General features: G+C 37.0%; 1 protein-coding gene across 13 annotated transcripts in view; it reads right to left on the reverse strand.

Moving 5' to 3' along the window:
* CHD9 (chromodomain helicase DNA binding protein 9) overlaps positions 1-12700 on the reverse strand; it is a 230035-nt gene that overhangs the window by 77396 nt on the left and 139939 nt on the right. For 12 of the 13 annotated variants that reach the window (XM_064274040.1, XM_064274038.1, XM_064274037.1 and 9 more), the window contains 2 exons: positions 10661-10747; positions 10296-10433 (listed from right to left, as the gene is read on the reverse strand). In XM_064274040.1, the coding sequence (XP_064130110.1) occupies positions 10296-10433; positions 10661-10747 (225 nt within the window). The remainder of the gene's footprint in view (positions 1-10295; positions 10434-10660; positions 10748-12700) is intronic. The other variant, XM_064274035.1, reaches the window with a different exon arrangement.

Genomic DNA, 12700 nt, shown 5'->3' on the forward strand with positions numbered 1-12700 from the left:
GATTTCTTAGATGGGATAAGAAAAGTGTAATCCAGAAAGAAAGGCAGATAAACGGGAATTCATCAAAATTTGCAACATTTGTTCTTCAAAAACATTGTTAAGATAATGAAATGACAAGCCATGGACTGGGAAAAAATACCTGCAAATCATATACCATATTTTTATGCAAATAACATGCACCTTCTACATTTGCCAATCATACTTTTCCCCCAGCAAGGTATTTTCTAAAGCTGCTATCCTGAACTTTTTTTTTACATGTTGCTCTAAAAAAAATTAGCATAGCACGGTTATGAAAACACCTTGTGTGGGAGGGTGCTGTTGGCAAACAAATGTAGAACACATGTTATTTGCATAAAAATATGGTATCTGATAATAGACCTTTATCCAGAATATGTAAATAATCCGCATAACTTAATTATAAAAAAACAAGCCAATAAAAAACAGGCAATATATTTGAACACTTTATCAAAGAGGACATATTAATGGCAAAAAAAAGTATAAGAGATGCTCAATATTATTAATCATTAGGAAAATGCAAATTAAAACCACAATGAGGTGCCACTACAGGTCCATTAGAATGGCTAAGATAAAAAAGACCGACTATACCAAGAGCTGTCAAAGACTTGAAGCAACTAAAACTCCCATAGGCTGCTAGTGGGAATATGACCACTTAGAAACAGTTTGGCAATTAAAAAAAAACTTAAACATATACTGACTATATGACCCAGCCATTTTATTCCTAGGTATTTACCCAAGAAAATAAATACACGTTTGTACAAAGACTTGTATACTATGTTCATAGCAGCTTTATTTTTAATAGTCAAAAACTAGAATCAACACAAAGCTTTATCAATAGGAGAATGGATTAACAAATTGTGGAATACTACATTACAACAGCATACTAAACCAAAACCCATTGCCATTGAGTTGATTCTTACTTATAGCAACCCTAATAAAAACGACTGAAATGATACATACAATGTGGATAAATCTCAACATAATTGTGCTTCATCACAGAAGCCACACAGCAAAAAATACACACTGCCTCTAGTATTTATATAAAACCCTAGAAAATGGGGGGAAAAAAAAGGGAAAATGACATAAAGAGATCAGTAGTTGCCTGGGATGAGTATGGAGTAGGCAGGTGACTATGATTACAAACAGGTATATGAAAACTTTGGGAAGTGATAAATATATTCATTATCTTGATGGAGGTGATGTTTTCATATGTCAAAAGTTAACAACACATATATTTAAATATGTAGAGTTTCGTGTATGTCACTTCAACCTCAGTAAAGCAATTTTTGAAAAGAGTGAATGGAGGTGGGGCCAAGATGGCGGAGCAGTCAGATGCTTCCAGTGAACCCTCTTATAACAAGGAACCAAAATAGAAGTGAAAAGATTACATTTACGACAAGATAGAAGCCCTGTACATCAAACACAAAATTAGAAAACGGACTGAGCAGGAGGAGGAAGGAGAGATGGTTCACAAGCAGAGAGGAGTTGCCGGAACGGAATCGCTGGGAACCCTCAGGCACAGTTCCCGGGAGTGGCTGCAGCGGGCTGGTGGTATCATCTGGCTGCAGTTTCCTCAGGGAGAAACATCCAGTTGCACAGCCTACTCACAACTCTAGAACCAGAGAAAAGCAGCACTCTCCGCAACGGCTAATTACTTGTGTATATTTTACCGAGCCCCCCCCACCCTGAAGCCTGCTTCAGTGGCTGTCGATTTCCCTGGGCCTGAGATAGGTCCTGTTGCACCATCTGAGCCATTCTCCAGGACATGGAAAAGGAATAAATTCACAATTGGGGAAAAGATAATCTGCCAGCTCCACTAACCTAGGGAGCTCAGGACAGAAGCAGCTCCTGTCCAGGCATAAACGGTCTGTGGACGTTGAATACTTTTCCCCCCTGCATGGACCTGTGCGGGCCTATTTCAGGAGAATAGGCCCTTGTTGGCAGACTACAACGGTTTCAGCTGTGCGGTGGAGAGGTGGGTGTTTGACGTTTGACATTGCTTTGCCTGATAAACAGCGTCCTTACCTACACACATCAGGGGCCGAATGACTGGTGGGTCCACTCAGGTCACCCAGCCACCACAACTGGGGTCCAAGGAAAACTGGTAACTCCTAGTCCTTACAACCAAAAGCACTGGGTGCCCAAGGTCCCTCTGCAGAACCTATCCACCTGTGTGCTCTAGGGAACAGGGACACGCTTTCCTCACAGACACTTGGGAGACGGCTGTCCGCCCCCTGCCTTGTTTAGAGCATGACTCCCTGCTGCAACCAGATACCAGTACCTACACCAATCACCCCTGCCCCCCAAGACTGTAGGAGAGAGCCTGTACCACACACTTGACGATCAACTACCTGGACACCTGAGCTGAATTCATACAAGAAAAATGAATGGACTCCTAGGCTCATATACCTGATAACAGCTCTAGCCATCTAGAGACAGGACATAAGAACTTCACAGGCAAAAATAATCAAGCTAGCTCACTCAAGCAACCTATTTGGGCATATCAAAACAAAACAAAGAAAGGAGCTAGGATACAGTGAGCAAACATAAAAAAAACTAATACAATGACTTATAGATGGCTCAGAGACAACAGTCAATATCAAATCATATAAAGAAACAGATCATGATCGTTTCAATAAACTCTCAAAACAGTGAATTGAAGGATCGTCTGGATGAAGGTGCCTTCCTGGAACTACCGGATGCTGAATACGAAAGATTAAAATACAGAACTCTTCAAGACATCAGGAAGGAGATCAAGCAACATGCAGAACAAGCCAAGGAACACACAGATAAAGCAGCTGAAAAAATTAAAAAGATTAAAGAACATAATGAAAAATTTATTAAGTTTCAAGAATCCATAGAGAGGCAGCAACCAGAAAGTCAGAAGATTAACAATACAATTAAAGAATTAGATAACAGAAAGTCAAAGATGCAAAACTGAGGAAGTGAAAAGCAGAATTTGTGAGACTGAAAATAAAGCACTTGCCACCAATATACTTGAACAAAAATCAGATAAAAAATTAAAAAAAAAAATGAAGAAACCTTAAGAATCATGTGGGACTCTATCAAGAGAAATAACCTATGAGTGATTGGAGTACCAGGACAGGGAGGGATAATAAAATACAGAGAGAATTGTTGGAATATTTGTTGGCAGAAAATTCCCAATATCGTGAAAGATGAGAAGGTATCTATCCAACATGCTTATCGAACTCCACCTGACGTAGATCTTAAAAAAAGGTCACCAAGACATATTATGATCAAACTTGCCAAAACCAAAGATAAACAGAGAATTTTATGAGTGGCTAGGGATAAACGAAAAGTATCCTACAAAGGAGAGTCAATAAGAATGAGCTCGGACTACTTGGCAGAAACCACGCAAGCAAGAAGGCAGTGGGATAACTTATATTAAGCATTGAAGTAAAAAAAATTGCCAGCTAAGAATCATATATCCAGCAAAACTGTCTCTCAAAAATAAAGGCAAAATTAGAACATTTCCAGATAAACAGAAGTTTAGGAAATTCATAAAAACCAAATTAAAACTACAAAAAATACTGAAGAGAGTTCTCTGGTTAGAAAATCAATAATATCAGACAACGACCCAAGACTAGAACACTGTACAGAGCAATCGGATGTCAACCCAGATAGAGAAATCACAAAAATAAATCAAGACTAAAAAAAAAATTCAAAACAGGGAAACAGTGATATTATGTAAAAGAAGACAATATTAAAACAATAAAGAGGGACTAAGAAATGTAGTCATAGATCTTTCATAAGGAGAGGAAAACAAGGCGATAAAAAAAAATAAAGGATAGGTTTAAACTTAGAAAAATAGGGATAAATATTAAGGTAACCACAAAGGAGACTAACAGTCCTGCTCACCAAAATAAAATACAAAAAAAAAAAATAGAGACGCAGCAGAAACAAAATCAATTACAATGAATAAGAAGAAAAGACAATATGTAAAAGATGAGCTACTCAGCATAAAAAATTAACTGCGAAAAAGAAACTGTCAACAACACACACAAAAAACACATCAAAATGACAGCACTGAACTCATACCTATCCATAACTATGCTGAATGTAAATACAGGAGGTCAGCACAACTGGACTAAACCAAAAGCAAAGAAGTTTCCTGAATAAACAGAACGCTTCGAAGGCCAGTGTAGCAGGGGCGGGATTTTGGGGACTATGGTTTTAGGGGACATCTAAGGCAACTGGCATAGTAAAATCTATTAAGAAAACATTCTGCATCCCACTTTGGAGAGTGGCATCTGGGGTCTTAAATGCGAGCAAGTGGCCATCTAAGATGCATCAATTGGTCTTAATCCACAGGAGAATGAAGGAGCACAGGAGAGTGAAGAACACCGAAGAGACAAGGTAATTATGAGCCCAAGAGACAGAAAGGGCCACATAAACCAGAGACTACATCATACATCAGCCTCAGACGAGAAGAACTAGATGGTGCCTGGCTACAACTGATGACTACCCTGACAAGGAACAGAACAGAGAACCCCTGAGGGAGCAGAGAGAAGTGGGATATAGACCTCAAATTCGTAAAAAGGTCAGACTTAATAGTCTGACTTAGACTAGAAGGACCCCAGAGGTCATGGTCCCCAGACCTGTTAGCCCAAGACAGGAACCATTCCCAAAGCCAACTCTTCAGAGAGGGATTGGACTTCACTATGGGATAGAAAATGATACTGGTTAAGAGTGAGCTCCTCGGATCAAGTAGACACATGAGACTATATAGGCAGCTCCTGTCTGGAGAAGAGATGAGAGGGTAGAGGCGGGGCAGAAGCTGGCCGAATGGACATGAAAATACAGAGTGGAAGGATGGAGTTTGCTGTTAATTAGAGCAGAGAAACTAGGAGTATGTAGCAAGATGCATGGAAGTTTTCGTATGAGAGACTGACTCGGATTGTAAACTTTCAAGTAACGCACAATAAAAAAAAAAAAGCGAATGTAGTATATCACATTTTTTCTCATTTTTAATCTACCATACACCTCTACAATACTTTTAATATTCACGGTATAAAGCATTTCTTTCTGATTGTTTGTTTAGAAGTATTTATTGGTCAAATACCATTGTTGTAGGCAGGAGCCAGGCAGACAAATGGCAACAAGGAATAAAAAAAAATTGTTACAAAGCATTCCTTTTAAAAGAAACCTGGAGGCACACAAACATAGCACTACATATATAAGCATTCATTTATATAGAGAGTTATATTTAAATTTTCTTCCTCAGCAATAAAAAACTTTCGACAGCTAGGAGATAAATTTTCAGAATAACATTAACCTAGACCCAAATTAATAGGGAGTAGGGTCTAGGTCTTAGTAAGACAAAATGTTTTTAGAGAAGTAAGCAAAAGGTTACCTATTGTCTTCTGCTTTAAAATTATTTAAAATTACACTATACTGAGTTGGAACTGACTCAAGTGTAATGGGTTTGGGTTTTTTTCAGTTACGACTCAGCAAAATTATGCTTCTAAAAATTATCAAGATGATCAGAGTAAATGTAGGTAAATAAAAAATAAAATAGTCTATAAAAAACAGAACAGGCTAAATAAAAAAAACATATTGGAAACAACTGGTTATTCAACTTCTGTAGGTAGCCAATGAATTTTAAAATAACAGTATTTCTCAAATTACTGCTTAAAATAAGTTCCACATTAAATCACATTCAGAGTGTTTTCTTAGCAATCCAATCACTATTAGTATTTCATTAGCTTGGGTCTGGGACAAATTTCATTTTAGAAACTCCAAAAATATTCTACATGATCTATATGCTACTTAATTTAAAAATGAGGGAGGAGCATTTTTTGTCAAATCGATTTTACATTCATCACAGGGGTTTAATGCCATTGGCCAAATCCCAATTAACAAGGACTATACCACATTTTTTTTTTTTTTATACCACATACCACATATATGAGGCAGTGGTTTTCCCTGGCATGGGCCTCCAAATTGCACATGTTTGGGTTCCACTCTCAGAGATTCTGATTCTTCAGTCATCTGTGAATATTTAAAAAGATCGAAAAGTGATTCTGATGTGCACCGCTGGCTGAGAACCACTATCTAAAGAAATGGCTTACCCAATAAGGCTGAACACTAGGTTATCATTAAGACATAGTCCCCACGCCAAAAAGAAAATCTTTCCCTTCCACAACATCCTTTGACTCACTCCTCTCTGAACTAGCTGTGGCTTCTGTTCCCTGGTTCAAGGAAAGGCATTTGGAAATAAAAAGGAATTGAGGTGACCTGCTATGCAACTGGTAAAGATCTATGGGCATTACTGGAAGAAAAAGTAAGCAAACCGGAAAAAAATTATTATAAATACAGTATTATCTCTTCCATGGAACATTTAATTCATTTCCTTCTCTTACTTCACTACTCTACAAATATTTCTCATGGCAGCCTTTCTCACTCTGGCTAATCCAAAAGTGATCTGCTCCTGTCTTTTCAAATATAAACTCCCTTTTTAGTGAAGAAATTTCAATGACCAAATTATATTTAAAAGAACAGGTCAAAATTTTTGATGAAATCATAGTATGTCTCCTTGATGTGAATTTCTTTTGGTTGGCTGACGTTAATGAATTCATATGGCAACAATCTTGTTTTGAAAAAACGAAAGTAAAAACTTTAAATTAGCAATATCACAACTTACTGTAGCCTTCTATATTTTTTGTAGTAGAAAAATAAAAAACCTACTCAAGTTTTTTTTTTTTTTGTAGGGAAAGGAGAGAGCTATGCATGCAGTCAATAAAAAAATCTGTGTACCTAATTTTAACAACATTATGTATGGAAGTTTCTTCTAAAAATAAAGCTACTAAGAAAGTAGAGGTGTAATCCATACTAAAGACTGTAGTCTTTGATCTTCATCAGTAACTGTTTCAAGTCCTCTTCGTTTTCAGCAAGCAAGGTTATGTCATTTGCACATTGCAAGCTGTTAATGAGTCCTCCTCTAATCCTGATGTCGTGTTCTTTTTATTATCTAGCTTCTTGGATTATTTGCTCAGCATACAGATTAAACATGGTGAAAGGATACAACCCTGAAGCACACCTTTCCTGACTTTAAACCATGCAGTATCCCCTTGCTCTGTTCGAATGAATGCCTCTTGGTCTATGTAGTTTCCCTATGAGCACAATTAAATGTTCTAGAATTCCCATTCTTCCAGTGTTATCCATAATTTGCTATGATCCACAGTTGAATTCCTTTGCATAGTCAATAAAACACAAGTAAACATCTTTCTGGTATTCTTGGATTTCTGCCAAGATCCATCTGACTTGAGAACTATATCCCTCGGTCTATGTCCTCTTCTGAATTTGGCTTGAATTTTGACAATTCCTTGTCAATATACTCCTACAACCAGTTTTTAATTATCTTCAGCAAAACTTTACGTGCATGTGATATTGATATTGTTCAATAATTTCTGCATTCCACTGCATCACTTTTCTTTGGAATTGTTACAAATATGGATCTCTTCCAGTCAATTTGCCAGGTAGCTGTTTTCTAAATTTCTTGAAATAGATGAGTGGGCGCTTCCAGCGTTGCATCCGTTTGTTCAAACATCTTGATTGGTATTCTGTCAATTCCTGGAGCCTTGTTTTTCGCAGATGCCCTTGGATTTCTTCCTTCAATACCATCAGTTCTCGAACATATGCTACCTCCTGAAATGCTTGAACATGGACCATTTCTTTTTTGTACAGTGACTCTGTGTATCCCTTTAGTCTTTTTTTGATGCTTCCTGCTCCGTTCACTATTTTCCCTGTAGAATCCCTCAATACTGTAACTTGAGGCTGTGTTCTTCCTTCTGGTTTTCAGGTCTTTTACGTCATAATTTCTTCTGTTCGCTTTAGTTACTCTATGTTCAAAAGCAATGTTTCGAAGTCTTCTCTTCTGACATCCATTTTAGTCTTTCCTTTCTTTTTCATGACCTTTTGCTTTCTTCATGTATGATGTCCTTGAAGTCATCCCACAACTTGTCTGGTCTCCAGTCATTAGTGTTCAATGTGTTAAATCTATTTTGAGACGGTCTCTCAATTCAAGCAGAATATACACATGGTCGTACTTTGGCTCTCATGGACTTGTTCTAATTTTCTTTAACTTCAACTTGAACTTAAATAAGACTAATTGATAGTCTGTTCTGCAGTCAGCCCCTGGCCTTGTTCTGACCAATGGTATTTGGCTTCTCCATGGTATCTTTCCACAGATGTAGTTGATCTGATTTCTGTGTATCCCATATGGCAAGGTCCACATGTATCACCATTTACGTTGCTGAAAAAGTTATTCGCAATGAATAAATCGTCAGTCTGCAAAATTCTATCATGTGATCTCCAGCATCATTCCTACCACCAAAGCCATATTTTCCAGCTACTGATCCTTCTTCATTTCCACTTTTCCCATTCCAATCATTAGTAATTATCAATACATCTTAATTACATGTTTAATCAATTTCAGATTGCAGAAGTTGGTAAGAATCTTCAATTTCTTCATCTTTGGAATTAGTGGTTTCTGTGTAAATTTGAGTAATAGTTCTATTAACTGATCTTCCTTGTAGGTGTATGGATACTGTCCTGTCACTTTCAGTGTTGTGCTTTAGGACAGAGCTTGAGATGTTCTTTTTGACAATGAATGTCCTGCCGTTCTTCTTTAATTAGTCATTCCTGGCACAGTATACCCTATGATTGTCTGATTCAAAATGGCCAATACTAGTTCACTTCAGCTCATTAATGCCTAGGATATCGATCTTCAAGCATTCCATTACATTTTTGACAACTTCCAATTTTCCTGGATTCATACTTCGTACATTCCACATTCTGGTTACTAATGGATGTTTGCAGGTGTTTCTTCTCTTTTTGAGTAGTGCCACATCAGTAACTGATGGACCCGAAAGCTTTACTCCATCGACATCATTAAGGTTGACTGTACTTTGAGCTGGCAGCTCTTCCCCACTCATATTTTGCATGTTTTCTAACCAATGGGCTCAACTTCTGGCAGTATATTAGACAATGTTCTGCTGATATCCATAAGGTCTTCACTGCTCAATTTTTTTCAGAAGGAGATCACCAGGTACTTCTTCCTGGTCTGTCTTAGTCTGGAAGCTACGCTGAAACCTGTCCACCAATAAACAACATCATGAGAAATGAAGAAGATACTGAAGTTGTCAAGGATTTCAGTTTACTTGGACCCACGATCAATGCCCATGGAAGCAGTACTCAAAAAATTAAACAACATATTGCATTGGGTTAATCTGCTGCAAAAGACCTCTTTAAAGTGTTAAAAAGCAAGGTACTAAGGTACACCTGACCCAACCCATGGTATTTCTAATTGTGTCATATGCCTGCAAAATCTGGACAATGAATAAGGAAGACCGAAGAAGAAATGATGAATTATGGCATTGGCAAAGAATGTTGAATACACCACGGATTGCCAGAAAAATGAGTAAATCTGTCTTGGAAGAAGTACACCTAGAACACTTCTTAGAAGCAAGAATGGTGAGACTTCGCACATGCTTTTAGGAGGAAACAGATGCTAGGGAAAAGCATCACGATTTGTAAAGTAGAGGTTCAGCGAAAATGATGAAGATCCTCAACAAGATGGAGTGACACGGTGGCTGCAACTATGGGCTAAAACTTAACAATTTTAAGGATGATGCAAGACTGGGCAGCGTTTCATTCTGCTGTGTGGCTAAGAGCTGGAATTGACTCAATGGCACCTGACAACAACAACAACAAAGAAAGTAGATGAAATGTATCGCTATGGACAAATAACTGGATGGGAGAAAGGAAGGAAAAGTGAACATATATAGAATTTTCTTTGAATAGTAAATTGATAACTGTAGATGAGGGCCGGAAATGATGTTATTGATATTTACATATATGACCTGAGAGAAGAGTAGTAGAAAACTTTGAAATTCAGAGATCAGGTAGAAACGTTAACTGGAGTAACTTCTGGAGGGAAATTGGGAAGTTAATACTCATAAAAATTTTAAATGCATATACCCTCTGGCCAAGCAATTACATTTGAAATTTATCTAACAGATAAATTTACAAAAGGGCTCGAGAATGCTCAATACAGCATTGTTTATAACAGCAAAAAAACTGGAATATTCGCTAATGGAGAAATAGGTAACATACATAAAATACTATGTAATAATTAAAAAGAATAAAGTATTAATTGTATAGCAGGAACTAAATTCAAATTTCAAAACTGACATTAAACCTGCTACATAAAGAAATGCTAAGATTTTATCCAGCTGTCTAAGACATACTCTTACCAAGCGTCTTGTGTCAGGCCTTGAAGCTTGCAATTGTTCAAACTCTTCTATTTTTGCAAGATCTACATCTTCTTTTAGTTCCCAAGTACTATCTTCATATGGCAATGAGCACCACTTTACTAAGTAGTAAATAACAGGCTGTAAACAAAAATTTTATTTTTTCATTTAACCCTTGTGAAATAACCCGTGTGAAAGTAAGAGACAGCTTAAACAGGAATTAGTTTAAATATACTAAACTATGTCAATAAAAAACAATGAAACATTTCTTACGGTTTTTTAGGTCATTAGCTTTTAAGAAGCACTGCTTTACTATTTAGACAGTTCTAGGTTTTTCTTCGTTAAAAACATTTTTCTGAAATATTTACCTCACCAGTATCCTTATCTTCACAAAATGAAACTTCCAATACTCTGTCTACTTCAACATAGTCTGGGTTAAATGGTTCTTCTTCCATCTAAAATTAAAAAGGAACTTAATTGGTATGTGCAAAACCACTATAAAGATCAACATGAAATAAAGACAAAATTACTAGCTGTCCACCTATAGGAGAAACACATGAGGTTGATTTCTATTAAATTTTCAATTTATAGAATTCTTTCATTCAATTTCCAAAGAATATGTGGGATACCGGCATATATTATGAATCACCATGTTAAATGAACCAAATAACACTAAGAAATAAGGTACTCCAGAGAAGTAAATTGCTATAAAAGCTATATTCTTTAAAAATGTCCTTAAAAAAAAAAAAAAGGTAATGAACTGTCTTAGTATCCACTTCTTACTAATTTTACAGCTTCAGTAAGTTATTTTCCAGATTCCCGGTATTCTCATCCATAAAATGGGGCTAGTCATTCATGCACCTCAGAAATCTTTTTAACAATTTAAGAAATATGTACCAAAAAAAAAAAAAAAGTCCTAAAATCAGTCTCTGTATTTTTCCTTTGTTACTTTCCTTCTTTGCTTGATACCAATCACCCTACCTCCCTTCTACCTGTGGGTATATTTCTTAGCGTTATCCAACACTCTCATCTACTGATGGTGCGTGTGCTGAAGATCCATTTATCTAGACAAATGCAAAGATCTCTACCTAAGCTACCTCAAACTCAACTGCACTCCTTAACTCTTCAGCCCATACCTACTCCCAGTTGTACAAGCCAGAAATGGAGGCATAATCCTAGACTCCTCTTTCTTTACCTCCCACATCTACTCAGTCACCAATTCCTACAGATTCCTCAAATTGGTTCCTGTATTCATTCTCACCACCTCATCATTTCTTACTTGGAACTTTACAAATAACCTCCTAATTAGTCCCAACTCATGTTGTACCTCCCTCTAATTCATTTTTCACATTGTCCCCAGAGTGATCATTCTCAGACGTAAAGCTTCCCATGTTGCCCCTTGCTTAAAATCCTTCACTTGCTCTGTTTGGATTATCAGGTCCAATACTGGAGCCCCCTTCTTTGTACTGTACTTTAGGAGAACGTTTACAGCAAATTAGTTTCTTATTCTACAATTTATTCACAAATCATTTTGTGACACCACAGTGGTTTTAAGGGAGTGAACAGATTTCTGCCTTTTCTTCTAGCCTCATCTCTTACTCATGCTCCAGAAGTATACGACTAAAAGTTTTCAAACACCACGCTCTGTTTTAGGAAAAAACCTCTCTGCTTTAAATGCATTCTTCTTTCTTCTCAGTAGGCTGTCACTCCTCCTCTTACCTACTTGGTAATTCCCACTCATCCTTGAAAGCCTTACTTTCAACAGCTCATCTCAGCTTCTTTTGCTGCTCCTCTCCTTTTGCATACCTCCTAAGTGATGTTAATACTCTATGGCTCTGCCTTCAGTTATCTTCACTGTCTTAAATCTCATGTTTTTCTACAGGATATATTACCTAACACAGGAACGGTAACGTGGCACTTTAAGAAAATCTGCATAGCTCCTATTTATGTTGTTTCTGGGACAGGCTAGAAAGAGTAGTCTTCGTGAAAAATTAAAATATCATTAGCTAAGTACTTTAAAAATCTTAAGCCCATTAGGAACTTCTGTATATCAGAGTGTGGAGTTAAGGTATTTTTGAGGAGCTGGGAGAACCTCCTAGTATCCATAAACTGATATGTTGTTAGAATCACCAAAATTTTGAACTGGATTTAATAATTCCAAAGGAATAACAGAAACTTCATGGTGGAGAAATCTAGCAGTGACCACCTTAATCTCATGATCAAAGTTATCACCATCAGTCATGGGGTAAACAGGTTTTATGTGCTTCCTGATATGATTCACCGAGAAAGAGGCTGCTTCACTTCTTGATCTAATCATGAGGAAATATCAGACAATCCCAAACTGAGGGACAATTTATAAAATATACAACTGTACTCTTAATAAAACGTCCAGGTTATGAAAGACAAAG

Source organism: Loxodonta africana, chromosome 21 (genome assembly GCF_030014295.1).
Source record: "Loxodonta africana isolate mLoxAfr1 chromosome 21, mLoxAfr1.hap2, whole genome shotgun sequence".
Classification (NCBI taxonomy): domain Eukaryota; kingdom Metazoa; phylum Chordata; class Mammalia; order Proboscidea; family Elephantidae; genus Loxodonta; species Loxodonta africana.